We start from the raw sequence: 16,773 nt of genomic DNA, 5'->3' as shown, positions 1-16,773 counted from the left end.
TCAAACTCAGGATGTGTCCTTGTTAAATAACGATGGGACTTGAATAAAAGATCATACACCGACACACACATAATAGGCAATATGGGAAATCTCCTTCATTTTCCAATAAGAACAACCACCCAAGTTGCAATTATGATTCTTTCTCTTCTCAGCATGTTGCAGGAACATGAATCTCCCACCAAACTCCTTCTCTGTTCTAATGGCTGAACTCCCTGTGAGCCTGAGGTAACACATTTATGTAAGATGACTGCTTCAAAAAGAGACACAAGAAAGCCTCCTAGAGGGCGGTTATATAAAGGAAGAGAGATTTGTAGTTTTGACCAGGTGCCTCTGTGAGGAAGAAAAGGCATTGCTGAAAGAATTGCTGGATGACAGAAGCTGTTATGAAGGAGGAACCACATAAAACATTACCAGGTTCTTCATAAAGGCCTTGAACTTTACACAATAAAGAAAAAAACGAGGGGAGGGGCACAACATGGGGGAGAGCATGTGCCTGGCTTGAAGAAGGCCCTGGGCTGAATCCACCAGTTGACGAGGGCTGTGTGTGTGTGTTAAGTGCCGTCAAGTCGCTTCCGACTCATGGCAACCCTATGAATCAATGTCCTCCAAAATGTCCTGTCTTTGGCAGCCTTGCTCAGGTCTTGCAAATTGAGGGCTGTGGCTTCCTTTATTGAGTCAATCCATCTCTTGTTGGGTCTTCCTCTTTTCCTGCTGCCCTCAGCTTTTCCTAGCATGACGGACTTCTCCAGTGACTCTTGTCTTCTCATAATGTGACCAAAATACGATAGCCTCAGTTTTTTTAGTCATTTTAGCTTCTACGGTCAGTTCAGGCTTGATTTGATCTAGAACCCACGGATTTGTTTTTTTGGCAGTCCATGGTATCCATGACGAGGGCTGGGAAACACCATTCTGTGCTGGGCCAGCCTCTGCAGCCCAGAGTAGACAAACTGGGCTAACCGGACCACTGCTTTGGCTTGGCGGAAAGCGGCTCATTTATTTATTTATAGTCAGCCTTTCTCACAAGAACCCGAGGAAGACTGCACCTAGTGCATCAGTACAGTCAACGGAATGGGACATCCAATAACCAATGCATGAGGATTTTAGAAGTCTGGAACCACCGGGAAGAACTGAAGCAGGAACACGACACACTAAGCAGTACAGAAAGTACATAATAGGAACCCTACTTACAGTAAGCTGAGAGCAGCAGAACAGACCACAGTCCCAAGCATTTATCCAAGTAAGTTTGTGACTCATTTTGTACAATGCATCCCGAGTAAAGGTAAAGAGAGTCCCCTGTGCAAGCACCGGGTCAATTCTGACTCATGGGGTGACGTCACATCCTGACTTTTCTAGGCAGACTGTTTATGAGGCGGTTTGCCATTGCCTTCCCCAGTCGTCTACACTTTACCCCCAGCAAGCTGAGTACTCATTTTACCAACCTCGGAAAGATGGAAGGCTGAGTCAACCTTGAGCCGGCTACTTGAAACACACTTCCGTCAGTCCTCTAGGATAAATCTGTTTTGCATAGTTTGAGTGGGAGCTTTCCTGACCTCCTCGGGCAGGCCATTCCACAAGGCGGGAACCACAATGAAGAAAGCATGGATACAGGCAGTTGTTCATTTTGCCCGTTTGCAAGTTGAAAAAAAATCACGTATTGTAGATAAATCCCAAAGAAATTATTATTATTTACTACTAAGAAATGATTTTATGAGTAGCATTAACAACATGCCAAATTACATTAGCTACATTACATTAAGTTCTTTTTTCAATTTGGTTCATAGACCAATAGATTTGATCCAACCAGTTCTATTGAGTTGTTCTCATTGCCAGCACAGGTTTTATTGGGAGAATGAAAGAAAGCCGCTCCACTCAGGCTCACAGGTTGCTTTCCAGACGGGCGGAGCCCAGTGGGCGGGACCAAAGGACGAGTGGGCATGCCTCTTCCAAGACCTTTGCTGACCTCCCCAGGCCGCAGCCTCAGTTCAGTTCCGTGTGTGTGCGTGTGTGTTAAGTGCCGTCAAGTCGCTTCCGACTCATGGCGACCCTATGAATGAAAGTCCTCCAAAATGTCCTATCTTTGACAGTCTTGTTCAGATCTTGCAAACTGAAGGCTGTGGCTTCCTTTATTGAGTCAATCCATCTCTTGCTAGGTCTTCCTCTTTTCCTGCTGCCCTCAACTTTTCCTAGCATGACTGTCTTTTCCAGTGACTCTTGTCGTCTCATGACGTGACCAAAATACGACAGCCTCAGTTTAGTCATTTTAGCTTCTAGGGTCAGTTCAGGCTTGATTTGATCTAAAACCCACTGATTTGTTTTTTTTGGCGGTCCAGGGTATCCGTAACACTCTCCTCCAACACCACATTTCAAAGGAATCTATTTTCTTCCTATCAGCTTTCTTCACTGTCCAGCTTTCACACCCATACATAGTAATAGGGAATATGATGGCATGAATTAATCTAGTCTTGGTGGCCAGTGACACATCCTTACACTTCAAAATATTTTCTAGCTCCTTCATGACTGCCCTTCCCAGTCTCAATCTCTTTCTGATTTCTTGGCTGCAGTCTCCCTTTTGGTTGATGGTGGAGCCAAGGAATAGAAAGTCTTGAACAATTTCAATTTCCTCATTGTCAACCTTAAAGTTGTGTAATTCTCCTGTAGTCATTACTTTTGTTTTCTTGATGTTCAGCTGTAGTCCTGCTTTGGCACTTTCTCTTTTAACTTTCAGCAGTAGTCATTTCAAATCTTCGCTATTTTCTGCCAATAATGTAGTGTCATCAGCATATCTCAAATTATTAATGTTCCTCCCTCCAATTTTCACTTCACCTTCATCGAAATCTAATCCTGCTTTCCTAATTATATGTTCTGCATATAGATTGAAGAGCTAGGGAGATAAAATACATCCTTGTCTGACACCTTTGCCAATTGGAAACCATTCCTTGGTTCTTGTAGGTTATCTGGGCTGTGTAACCGTGGTCTTGGTATTTTCTTTCCTGACGTTTCGCCAGCAGCTGTGGCAGGCATCTTCAGAGGAGTAACACTGAACGACAGTGTCTCTCAGCGTCAAGTGTGTAGGAAGAGTAATATATAGTCAGAAAGGGGTTGGGTTTGAGCTGAATTATTGTCCTGCAAAAAGTATCAAAGGTAATGTGCTAATCATTGTCCGGTAAGTATCAAGATAATGTGCTAATGAGGGTGTGGTATGTTAATATGGAACCATTGTATCCTGAAGTGATCTGTTAAGTGATCAGGATACAATGGTTCCATATTAACATACCACACCCTCATTAGCACATTATCTTGATACTTACCGGACAATGATTAGCACATTACCTTTGACACTTTTTGCAGGACAATGATTCAGCTCAAACCCAACCCCTTTCTGACTATATATTACTCTTCCTACACACTTGACTCTGAGAGACACTGTCCTTCAGTGTTACTCCTCTGAAGATGCCTGCCACAGCTGCTGGCGAAACGTCAGGAAAGAAAACACCAAGACCACGGTCACGCAGCCCGGATAACCTACAAGAACCAATGAACTCTGACCGCGAAAGCCTTCGACAATATTTGGAAACCATTCCGTTTCTCCATATTCTGTCCTAACTGTGGCCTCTTGTCCAGAGTACAGGTCGCGCATCAAAACGATCAGCTGTAGCGGCACACCCCATTTCCTTTAAAACCAGCCCTAGCTTTTCACGATCCGCACAGTCAAAAGCTTTGCTGCAACCTACGAAACACAAGCGGGTTGTCCTCCGAAGTTCCCTCGTACGCTCCAGTAACCAGCGTGTGTTTGCAAGATGATCTCTAGGGCCTCTTGCTTTCCCCGAAACCAGCTTGAACATCAGGCATTTCTCGTTCCATATAGGGTCGCAGCCTTCGCCGTCAGATTTTGAGCCTCGCTTTACTTGCATGAGAAATTAACAGGTCGTACCTGTTGCAAAGATCTCCCTCCCCAGGAGCTCCTGCCCGGTGGGGCGGGGCCAGCGCGCCTTTTCGGGATGCCAAGCAGGCTGTGGGCGGAGCCAGGCGAAGACTGCAGCCGCGAGGGGGGGCGGCCCCCTCCCCAAAGGAGCTGGTGGGCGCTGCCCGTCTGCTCCACCTGGCTTGCTTTGCCACCGTGCGCGTGGGCGCTGGGGGCCGCCTGCTCGCCTCGCTGCACGGGGATCCACTGCACAGGGATCCACTGGGCGTCGGGCTCTTCTTGGCTGCTGGCATCCGTGATGCTCTGACCAGAACCGGGGGTGGGGGGAGCAGTCTTGGAAACTCTCGGGGCTTTTTTTTTTTTCGGGGGTGGGGGGGCGTCCGCCTGGTCTATATTTCTTCAACTCCTGCGACTCAACAGTTGCCCGGGAAAGGAGCCCAAGGGTGAGTAATCTGGGGGCAGAGTAAGGGTGGCAGGGTAAGAGTGATCTGGGGGCAGAGTAAGAGTGCGCTGGGGGCAGATTACTCTGAGTAAACCCAGAGTGATCTGGGTGCAGAGTAAGGGCGGCAGGGTAAGAGGGATCTGGTGGCAGAGTAAGAGGGATCTGGGTTCAGATTACTCTGAGTAAACCCAGAGTGATCTGGGTGCAGAGTAAGGGCGGCAGGGTAAGAGTGATCTGGGGGCAGAGTATGAGTGAGCTGGGTGCAGATTACTCTGAGTAAACCCAGAGTGATCTGGGGGCAGAGTAAGGGCGGCAGGGTAAGAGTGATCTGGGGGCAGAGTAAGAGGGATCTGGGTGCAGATTACTCTGAGTAAACCCAGAGTGATCTGGGTGCAGAGTAAGGGCGGCAGGGTAAGAGGGATCTGGGGGCAGAGTAAGAGGGATCTGGGTGCAGATTACTCTGAGTAAACCCAGAGTGATCTGGGTGCAGAGTAAGGGCGGCAGGGTAAGAGGGATCTGGGGGCAGAGTAAGAGGGATCTGGGTGCAGATTACTCTGAGTAAACCCAGAGTGATCTGGGTGCAGAGTAAGGGCGGCAGGGTAAGAGTGATCTGGGTGCAGAGTAAGAGTGAGCTGGGTGCAGATAACTCTGAGTAATCTGGGCGGCAGGTCCTGTCGGGAGAAGGCAGCCCTGCGATGCTCGGCGCGGCTGCTCGCGAGTAAACCCCGCCGGCCTCGGGCTTCTTGCATCGGTTCGGCTGGGAGCGCAGGAGGAGCGTGGCGAGGCGCGCGGGTTTCGGAGCCGGCGGTCCCGGTGGGGCTTGCTTCGGAGTAAACATGCCCACGATCGCCTGGTCTGCTCGGGCGAAAGGGGAGAGCGGCCCTTCTCCGCTTCCCATCCGCTGGAAGGAGGGCCGGGAGTAACAAGGGTGGCTTGATTTGCGCGAACGAGAAGGGTATGGGGAACCGGGGTGAGCGTGGGGAGGGGGATCTCTTACAAAATGGGTCTGGATCCCCCCCCCCGTGCTGTGTATCGTGAAGACGAAGGGAACGGGTGCCTGACACGTAGCGTGCTTCTGGGCTGAGGGGATCCAGGAAAATGGGTCCCACCGCACCTCGCACAACTGACAGCTTAGCTGTGGAACTCCCTGCCCCAGGATGTGGTGATGGCTGCCAACTTGGAAGGCTTTAAGAGGGAAGTGGACATGTTCATGGAGGATAGGGCTATCCATGGCTATTGGTCAACATGAATACTAATCATGATGCATCCCTATTCTCTGCAAGATCAGAGAAGCATGCCTATTATCTTGGGTGCTGTGGAACACAGGCAGGACGGTGCTGCTGCAGCGGTCTTGTTTGTGGGCTTCCTAGGGGCACCTGGTTGGCCCCTGTGTGAACAGACTGCTGGACTTAATGGACCTTGGTCTGATCCAGCATGACCTTTTGTCTTTTCTTATGTCAGGTTGCGTTTCGGCGAGCATTTGTAGGAAAGATGGAAGGTGCTGAGCTGGTCCCTGGTGGTGGGAGCTTTTGCAGGCGCGACAGACAAGAAGTCAAAACCCGGGAGTTGGTGGGTTTGTGAGAGGCTGCACAAAAGTGAAAAGTGCCCTGTTGCAGGAAAATGCAATGTCCTTGCTGTAATATTACAAGGAGTGGCTGCGGGGTGGGGGGGAGGAATCACAGCAATCCTAGAAGGATTTGCTTCAAAAGCTCTCATGTGCAGGGGGCGTCGCTTTCCCATGTTTCCAGACCATTAATTCTGATGTCTTGATAGTCCCCTCCCTCAGACCATGCATGCTTCACTGGGCGAAGGAGGCGGCCAGTGATCCGTCTTGCCTCCTGCCTTTGTATGAGCTAGTTGCTCTGTTTGTGTGAGAGTGACACCCACACCCACACAAAGAGAGAGAGAAAACATACTCTGGTGTGTCACAATGCCCAGGGATCTGCCATCCTCCCAGGAAGTGGGACTGGGTAAGTCCGAAAAACTTTGGGCTCTTGTCCCAGAGAATATTAGAATCCACATGGATCTTGTGAACACATGAAGCTGTCTTATACTGAATCAGACTCTTGGGTCCATCAAAGTCAGTATTGTCTACTCAGACCAGCTGCGGCTCTCCAGGGTCGCAGGTGGGGGTCTTTCACATCATCTACTTGCCTAGTCCCTTTAACTGGAGATGCCAGGGATTGAACCTGGGGTTTTCTGCATGCCAAGCAGAGGCTCTACCACTGAGCCACAGCCCCTCTCAGGCTTTGTTTTCTAGATCATCAACATGTGAACAATAATGGGGGGTGGGGGAGAAAGGAAGAAAGAAAGAAAGAAAGACCAAGTTGGCATGGACATTTAACATTTTGAACTATGTAAGCTGAAGCCAGCCTGCCTGGTTTATAGTCCCCCATTCTCTGAAATCCCCCTCATTTCTTCCTCCTTGGTCATCAGCTTTGCCTTGTTGTTTGCCTTAACACTCACAATGGGGGGGGCATTTTTTAAAAAAAATACTGAGTAGAGCTGAGATCGCTGGGAGCAGAATTCTCCTTTGAAGAGCGTTTTGAGCTCCGCCCCATCACCTCACTCCACAGGAGCTGCTAGGGTTTTTTTTCCCCTTCGGTAGGGTGTTTAATCAGAATTCACACTCCTATTTTTAAAGAATTACTCATGCGAGCAGAGTTTGGAAGGACAAGATGTGGCACAGATGTAGGGATCCGAGCTTCCTTTCTCTCATTAGAGAAATAGAGCCTAGGCATCTAATTTGGGGTTAAAAGAAGAACGATCCACAATGCACTGAAACTTGTTAAAAGGACTGTAAGGCATCTTTCTGGATCTTTTTGGAAATGAAATGCCAGGCGATAGAGACTCTGGCAGCGCTTAGGTTTTCAGCAATTTAAAATTCAGCCATTTGGGGGGGGGTATTTCTGGGGCCCTCCAAAATTTAGGTTGCACTCCTTTTCACTCCTGCAGTGCATTCCTAAGGAGAGTTACTCCAGTCTGAGCCCATTTGAATGAATGTGCTTAGACTGGAGTAACTTTCCTTATGACTGCACTGTAAATCTCATTGAGTACAGTTGCTTTCAAGTAACCATGCATAAATTGGGCTGCATGCCATCTTCTTTCTTTCTTTCTTTCTTTCTTTCTTTCTTTCTTTCTTTCTTTCTTTCTTTCTTTCTTTCTTTCTTTCTTTCTTGTAACGGCTCAAGGCAAATTGCACAATTAATGCAGCAGGAACCATATAATACACCCAACCAACAATGTAATAAAACTTGATTACAAAATTAGAGGGCTACACATTAAAAGCAGTATAGTTGCAAACACTGCAATAAAACACATTGCTATATATTTATTTTATTTATTGGGGGGAAAAATATGCCGTGTCTCCAGAGGCCTGCTCAAGGTTGCTTTCAGCTATCCAAGAGCCATGGAAACAGTCATTAAAAAAACAACAAAAAAGCCATTAAAACAAGCAATTTTTTTTAAAAGGAAACTGCCTAAAATTTCACAGACGTTTTTACCCAAACTTCAGCCTTACTGAAATGACTGAATTCAGACTAAAAACGGATCAGGAGGATGGTTAGTATGCTGTCTGAAACCAGCGTCTGGTGTATATTACTCTCTCTACCCCCCCCCCTTGTTTTAATGGGAAGATTTCTTTCCATAGTAATGACCTACAATGCAGAAAACATACTGTTGGTATGAAATTGCACTGTATACTATCAAAGGTGATACATAAGCCCGCTAGTGTACGCACACATATACACACAGATTCTCCGTTGTAACTACTTGTAATGGTAGTTACATAGATATCTGTTTTTGTATCTTGGACGTTAAGCTTAATTAATTGAGCTGAGGCTTTTGGCAAAGATCCGTTATCAGGGCTTTTGGTCCTGATCAGTTCTCACTATCTTTGGGGAGTAGTTCTCCTTACATTAAAAGTCAAGTGTGTGCATCTCTTGGTAGTACATGAGCCAATGTGTCATCAGTTGATGACTCGAAGTGGAGTGTGAGCACAGCTTCCACTGAAAAGGGCTGTGATTGAAGCAGTTGAAATGAATGCCATTACTCTGATCTGGGGGATATGAGCCCAGGTAGGGTTGGGGGCCCATGGCAGAACCTTTGCTTTGTGTGCAGAAAGTACCAAGTTCAATCCTCAGCCTCCAGAGTTAAAAGGATCAGGTTAGTAGGTGATAATGAAAGATTTCTACCTGAGACCCTGGTGAGCTGCTGCCAGTCAGAGTGGACAATACTGATCTTGATAGACCAATGGTCTGACTTAGTATAAAGAAGCTTCATGAGTTCCTAACCAGGAATGAATTTATTTATGTGTGGGGAGGGGCTGTGGCTCAGTGGTAGAGCATCTGCTGGGCATGCAGAAGGTCCCAGGTTCAATTCCCAGCATCTCCAGTGAAAGGGACTGGGCAAGTAGGTGATGTGAAAGATCTCTGCCTGAGACCCTGGAGAGCTGCTGCCGGTCTGAGTAGACAGTACTGGACCAAGGGCCTGATTCAGTATAAGGCAGCTTCATGTTTATTTACTTTGAGATTTATACCCTGCTTTTCTCCCCAATGGAAACCCAAAGTGCCATACAGCATTGTTTTTCCCTTCTCCATTTTATGCTTATAGCAATTCTGTGAGGTAGGGTAGGCTGTGAGAGAGCGTGTGAACTGGTCCAAGGTTACCCTGCAAGCATTCCTGGGGACAGTGGGGGATTCAAACCCAGATCTCCCAGATCCTAGCCCAACCTCTAGCCACTACATCACACTGGCTTTCTGTGGAAGTCATTAACTTACAATGGGGGGGGGGTGGATAGGTGGGAGTTACACTGCCCAGAGCTCCTTGAAATAAGGGATAATATAATATGCAATGCATGAAAATTGTGTGGCCTTAGCAGTTGTCTGACTCATGCCAGTTAAAAGTGGATGTTGAACGTATTGGTGAAGAACATGCATGTGTGAAGTCAAAGGAACCGACATCACAGCATAAGCTTCTCTCTCTTGTTCTGTAATGACTAGCCCATCCTCTCCTGTGGATGCTGGAGAGGAGAGAGGATGCCAGTCTCTAAGACTTAGCAATGGGAAGGGTGGGGGAGAGCTCCTGAGCACACGCTTTGCACGTATATTCCCCCTGCCTCAGGCTCCAGTCTGGTTAAAGCAGCATGGCTGGGGAAAAACCGCTGGTTAAAACCCTGGGCTGTATAGTCTGACAGCCGCTTATATTGCAAGGCTTATGTATGTCGGTCCCTCCATGGGAAGAAACTTCCCCGAAGGTCAGAGCTGGTTAGAGATCTGCAACTCCATGTGCTGAACCTTGCATTTTCTGGAAGAAATATGGAGCATCATCAAAGTGATTTTTTTGTGTATGAAGCCATCAGTGGATTAGGAATACCCATCTCTTCTGGAGAAATGTATGCATGCATATAAGCCCTGTGCTTATGGGCTTTGTAAATGTGAATGTTGTGTGAAGGGGGGGAGGTATGTTTGGATCTTTTGCACATAGCCTATGCACATAGACTTTCCACTTGCAATATGTATCCTGCATTTTTCCAGCTCACAGTGTGTACATCTAGCGTTATGCAAGTTATGCTGGTGTGCGAGTCAACGTGTGTTGTATAGTGTATCGGTCAGAGCAGGGCTTCTTAATGTCCCCACCCAAGATGGAAGCAATGTACAAATCTGGGAGCATTTAGAACTTTTTGAGGGCAAATGAAGGGGGCATTTGGGAGCCTGGAATTGTAAGCAACCTCTTTTCCCCACTTGCAATAGCTTCTGACAGCAGGCAGTGGAGTTTTGTTTTATGCTGCTCATCCCACTTTGAGGATAAAACCCCAGGCTCTTAAAACTGTGGTACCCAACAAATAGGAATCAAGCCTTACATTAAGGAGTTGGCTGATGGCCATTAGGCACAATGGTCCCATGGAACATATGTCTATGTATTGAATGCATGTAACATGCCTATAAATATATAAATGAGAAGGGAGGAACCTACGAGGACTTGCTGGAATCACTTAATTTCCTTCCGTATCGCCTTCTCTACAGTGTTTTATCTCTCTCTTCTCCGGGCAGCTGACGTATCCTCTCCTTTTTCCCTGGGTCCTTTTCTCCTTCCTACTCATTTTTTTAAAAGTTCGCCCCCCTCTGTCTTTAGCTTTATTATATCTCCCTTTCTCCACAATGGGGATGCAACACAGCTTATATCATTCTCTTTTCCTATGTTTATCCTCAAAACAACCCTGTGAGGTGGGTTGGGTCTATGAGAGTGAGTGGCTCAAGGTCACCCCGTGAGCTTCCATGGCATTGGGAATCTGAACCTGGCTCTCCTATCCTGTCTTTTACTGACAGAAACCAAGGTTTGAAAGCTGGCAATGCTGCTGTTGTTGCCACAATGGCCACTGATTTCTCCTTTCGTTCAGGTATGCATGCTGCTTCTATTATTTGGATTTTTTTTAACCCCTATTTTTTAAAAAAAAAATAGATTTCAGATTTTTTTGCAAAACTTGGGGCTTTTCTGTCTTGTCTGTTTAGGGCTTCAATCTCCGAATTTAAGTATCCAAAGCTGGGGCCACATTGAGAATTAGATATGTTGATGTTCATTTATTTATTTACTTCATTTACATCCCAAAAGTCTCCCGGGTGGGGACCCGTTTTCCTCTCCATTTTATCCTCACAACAATGCTGTTGGTTAGACTGAGTGTATGACTGGCCCTAGGTCACCTAGCAAGCTTTCATGGCAGTGTGGAAATTTGAACCCAGGTCTCCCAGATCCTAATCGGACACTTTGACAACTACACCAAACTGGCTCTCATGCTGTTGCCTTGTATGGAGTGCTGATTTTATGTCTCAGGTTGTTTGTTTCTTTACTTGTGGCTTGTAGGACGTTCAGTGATGATACCGCTCACTTAGTGAGCAGTAGCAAATTAGAAGTTAAGAAGGAGAAAAAGTTAATTTTTATATGCCAACTTTCTCTACCACTTAAGGAAGAATCAAACCAGCTTACAATCACTTTCCCTTCCCCACTACAGACACCCTGTGAGGTAGGTGGGGCTGAGAGAGCTCTAAGAGAGCTGTGACTAGCCCAAGGTCACCCAGCTGGCTTCATGAGTAGGAGTGGGGAACAAATCCAGTTCATCAGATTAGCCTCCGCCGCTTGTGTGGAGGAATGGAGAATCAAACCCGGTTCTCCAGATCAGAGTCCACCGCTCCTAACCACTACACCACGCTGGCTGTCTATTGGGTTGAAGTGTCTGAGGACAGTAATTGTGCCTCACATATCTCATAGGGTTGCTGTATGAATAAAATGGAGGGAGACGTCTGTCTACTGCTCTGAACTGCATGGAGGAAGGGCAGGATATTCTAGTATTCTAGTAATAATGTGGATACTGGGGACAGTACCATTAGGCACAGTCCTGCTTTCTCCCTCTCCATACATTAATCCTCTCGAACCTCCCACTTAGTCACCTACTTGAGGTCCCTAGGCAGGTATGGAGAAGCATACGTCCCATTCTCATCCCTACCTGCTCTCATGGAACCTCTAATGAATGAGTTGTTGTTTGTCTTTCTTTCCAGTGCTGTACAAAACATGGATGTGTTCATGAAAGGATTTAATAAAGCCAAAGAAGGTGTTGTGGCAGCAGCAGAGAAGACCAAACAAGGTGTGGCAGAAGCAGCAGGGAAGACGAAAGAAGGCGTCCTCTATATGGGTAGGTGGGCAAGAAGTCCCAAACTGAGCTTGTTTGTCTTCTTTTGCTGCTCTGAGTAGTGGAGAGTAAATAGAGACTGCCTTGCTGGGGAGGGACTGTGGCTCAGTGGTAGTGCACCCACCTTGCTTTGCAGAAGGTCCCAGGTTCAGTCCCCGGCATCTCCAGTGAAACGATATCATGTGGCAGTTGTTGAGAAAGACCTTTCTGGTTTCTGCCCATCACAGATGAGAATACTGAGCTAGATAGACCTATCGGCTGGCTTGATACCAGGCCGCTTCGTATGTTCAGCTAAGGTATGTTCATCCTTCTCCAGACCTGTTGGCAGGATGGCAGGCCAAGCATTCACCTCAGGGTAGTTTGGTTGTCCATATGGGCTCAAAGGGTGATGAGAATGAAGGAGGATGGCAGTGGCAGAGTGAGCTAGGAAGGAAATTACTTCCAGTTTGGGGAGGGGGGATCACAATAGGCACCAACAGTAAGTTGTTGTGATGGTCTGTAGTAGTGCAAGGATATTAGGCACATCAGTACTACAAAGCTATACCACTTCAACTATCATAGTTTCCCTCAAAGAATCCTGGGAATTTGGGTTGTTTAAAAAAAATGAGAATTTTCTGCTAAAGTCCCATACTTGGCTTTACGAAACTACTGTTCCCAGGGTTCCCTGAAAAGGGATATGGTTTGGAAAGTGATTGTAGTGTAGATATGCCTAAAGAGTGAACTGGATTCTTACATTTTTATTGGATGTTGTTTGTGAGGGGCAACATTGCAGGTAGAATTAAAGCAGCCAAAGCAGTCACCTGAGAAGAGTGGTGGTTACTGGGAAGTCAATGTTTCCCAGCAATCAAACTGGTAATAACTGAGAAACTGATTTAAAAAAAAAAAAAAAAATCTCTTTATGCATGATGATCATACATATGTTTGTCCTGATTTGGTGGCACTGGTAGTGTCATGGGAACTTATTGGATGGTGACTTGTGACATCACCGCTAAGCTCCTTAGAGTTTTCTCATCCATCTCGCCAATGTGAAGTGCTTCAGTTTACCCATCTATTGGCCATGCACTTGTCTTTGCTAGGCCTAGAGAGTTTGCATGCATTGACTGAGCAAGCCAGACTAGCTGTAGGTATATGTTGGCTGTGGAACGGTGTTTGGAATGCTCTTAAAAAATCTAGTAAATACGTTCAGCAAAAATCAAGTGATAAAACTTTTTCAGTTTAGCCTACTCCTAGAGGAGTGCTCTACCACAGGAAAAGAAACTCCACATATGTAGAAAACTAGCTTATCAGGCATACTGGTTTTTCACATGTGAAGTTTGTTTCCTACTAGTGTTCAAACATTTACCCACACACACACACACAGCTTGAAATGTTATAGTGCAAGGAAAGTTCCATGATTCTGCAGAATGTACAGATCAGCCCTAATTCATTTATATTTTGATGTGCCTTTATAGGGGCAGAGTTTTTCATTAGATGTAGGAGGATAATTATTTTTTAAAACACAGAGGGGTATAATGACATTAGAACATGCCATGCTAAATGCAAGCCGAATTGCAAATTGGGTGCATTGAAGCAATCACATGAGTATTTTAGCATAGCTGTACATACCCGTTAATCAGTGGACATTCATGACATGCCAATTTGGCTGGAGGAATTGATTCTCAAACAATTCAAACTGGAAAGGAGAAAACAATTTTTGCTTGAAAATGCTGCTAGTTGGGGGTGGGGGAATGGTGGGCAGTACATAGTTGAAACAAGAGTCTGCATCATCCTGTATCACATAAAGATGGTGCCCTTGTTGTCCATGGGTACACCAGTTTTGCAGATCTGGGGCACAGTCTAGCCAAACTATATGGAGACACCTTTCTTAGAGGCTTTATACCTTTGAGCACCAATGGCTGCTGGAGGAAGAAGCATGGGAGAGCTTTTGCCTGCTTGTTGGCCTTCCAGAAACTTCTGTTTAGCCTCTGGGAGAAACAGGATGCTGGACTAGCTTCCTTTTTGGCCTGATACAGGCAGTCTTCTTCTCATCCGCAGGGCCCTGCCTTAGGCTCCTTTTCTTGGAAGTATAGAATCATAGAGGCTATCTAGTCCAACCCCCTGCTCAATGCAGGATCAGCCTAGAGCATCCCTGACAAGTGCTTGTCCAGCCTCTGCTTAAAGACTGCCAGTGAAGGGAGCTCACCATCTCCCTAGGTAGCTGATTCCACTGTTGAACAATTTTTTTCCTAATATCCAGCTGGTACCTTTCTGCCTGCAATTTAAACCCATTATTGCGAGTCCTATCCTCTACTTACAACAGGAACAGTTCCCTGCCCTCCTCTAAGTGACAGCCCTTCAAATACTTAAAGAGAGCAATCATGTCCCTCCTCAACCTCCTCTTCTCCAGACAAAACATTCCCAACTTCTTCAGCCTTTCCTCATAGGTCTTGGTCTCCAGGTGATACAGATTGACCCGGTAGTGTGACAGAGTTGATATCTAATGAAATTCTTCTTCTAGAGAGATGATTCAGGTAGGATTCTCATTAGTGCAAAGAACTGGGGCAGCTGATTCCCCTCACCAAGGCGTGATTGCATGATTCATGCTTCATGACTGGTGGTGCGGCAGCTTTCCCATAGATGTTCTTCTTTAGAACATGCACACCCTGAGTTTCATTATCTCCCTTTTTTATGCCCACCATATGGTAAGCCAGCCGCTGAAAAGGAGCCGAGAGCCTCATAATTGCTTTGCCTTAAGGAAAAGCTCTTGCTTCTCCTCACTGTTTGAGAGAGGATTGCAGGAGTGGACAGCTCCCCTTCCAGTTTCTAATTAAAAGGCAACGTACATTTTGCTTAGTGCCGTAAAAAGAGCTTCAAGCGGGGTTCTCCCACCTGGTGATTTGCAAATGGATCTTCCCCCCCTTCCCTCTCTCTCCTCCTTGGTAATTTGTTTTACTTCCCTTAATAAGGCTGCATCACAACATTCAAATCAGGAGGATATTAGTCTGGATGTATGCCAGCAAGTCAAGTTTGGGGAATTTGAGATAGTGCTGAATTTAAGGGGAAGGCAGTAGGAAAAGAGGAAGACCTAATGTGAGTTGGATTGGCTCAATAAAGGAGGCCATAGCATTGGGTTTGCAAGAGCTTAGCAAGAATATGGACACTTTGGAGGTCAATAATTCATACGGTTACCATAAGTCAGAAGCAACTTGATGGCACATAATATGAGGTTGATATTTTGCATGAGAGACCAATACACCCCAGACATCCTATACACATGCCTGGGCTTGTATAACGTTATCTACATATCTATGGTCATACATTTGTATTTTACTTGTGTGTGCATTATGATTTTTTATTTGGCCACTGATGAAGGCCTGTAAGCCGAAACACATATGGCCTGTGTGGTTAAAGTCTATCAACCTTATGAGTTGCCATTGTGCCTTGTTTTATCATTTTTAACCGAGATGTAAGCACCTTAAAATAAAAATTTCTATTATATAATTTTACCTTTTCCACCCAACCTTGGGTACCCAACATAATACACACTCCCACACACACCTGTAGAAAGACTGTTGGGCCTGAAAAGGATGTTTATGGGCCCAATGAGCAGTCTGAGGGCATATCATATTATTGCTGGCACTGGGCAGCTGTGGACCTGAATGGTTGCTTGAACACTGGGAGGACCAAGTAAGGGCACAGCTCAATGCTGGAGAGCCATTACCGGATCTTCCATCTCTTTAGGTTTCTGTAAATAGGAGTGGAGATGTGGAATGGTGTAGTATAGCCCGATCTAGTCAGATCTCGGAAGCTAAGCTGGGCCAGTACTTGGAAGGGAGACCTCCAAGAAAAGCTCTGCAGAGGGAGGTTAATGGCAGACTACCTCTGCTTAATCCTTTGCCTTGAAAAACCCACCGGGATCACGATAAATTGGTTGTGACGACACATAAATGGGAGGGAGGAGCATCCTACATAGGAGCAGGATTGTGGGATGGGAGAAGACAGCTTAACCCTTTCCTTTCACAGTGATATAAATGCCTACCCCAGCTGCCCTTTGCCCTGATAAGGAAAACATATGTGAAAGGGAGATGGAAATAAATATAAAAGGAGAGTATGGTCGATAAACTCTACAGTGGTTAGAGTGTGGACTAAGATCTAGGAGATTCAGGTTGAGAACCAGCGTGGTGTAGTGATTAAGAGCGGTGGTTTGGAGCGGTGGACTCTGATCTGGAGAACCGGGTTTGATTCCCCACTCCTCCACATGAGCTGCGGAGGCTAATCTGGTGAACTGGATTTGTTCCTACACATGAAGCCAGCTGGGTGACCTTGGGCTAGTCACAGCTCTCTCAGAGCTCTCTCAGCCCCACCTACCTCACAGAGTGTCTGTTGTGGGGAGGGTAAGGGAAGGTGATTGTAAGCTGGTTTGATTCTCCCTTAAGTGGTAGAAAAAGTTGGCCTATAAAAACCAACTCTTCTCCCCCCCCTCTTCATTATGGGGATGAAGTGGTCTTTGAACTTACCAGGCAAGTTCATGGAGGGCCTCTAGTGGTTGAGAACAAGCCGAGCCAATTGGCTGCCGTGGTGCTGGCAGCACTACTGGAGCTGTTTGTTTCAGACTTGGGCGACAGCAATGACTGTCAACTTGCCAGTGGGGGGGGGGCATCATTGCTGCATGGGCCCAAGCCAAGAGGTCCCTGAAGCTCAGCCAGGGGTCACTTGCTTCAGTTTTCTCCAGAGCTCTTCCAGCATCCC

At 46.4% G+C, this 16,773-nt stretch overlaps 1 protein-coding gene across 1 annotated transcript in view; it reads left to right on the top strand.

Moving 5' to 3' along the window:
- Positions 1–11,927: 11,927 nt before the first annotated feature.
- Positions 11,928–16,773, top strand: part of SNCA (synuclein alpha) — a 46,622-nt gene continuing 41,776 nt past the window's right edge. The window contains exon 1 of the mRNA XM_056855647.1: positions 11,928–12,048. Within this exon, the coding sequence (XP_056711625.1) occupies positions 11,928–12,048 (121 nt within the window). The remainder of the gene's footprint in view (positions 12,049–16,773) is intronic.

This window comes from Euleptes europaea, chromosome 9, assembly GCF_029931775.1.
Source record: "Euleptes europaea isolate rEulEur1 chromosome 9, rEulEur1.hap1, whole genome shotgun sequence".
In the NCBI taxonomy this organism is placed as follows: domain Eukaryota; kingdom Metazoa; phylum Chordata; class Lepidosauria; order Squamata; family Sphaerodactylidae; genus Euleptes; species Euleptes europaea.
Note: the sequence above shows the minus strand (reverse complement) of the source record. Positions and strands in the feature narration are given on the sequence as shown.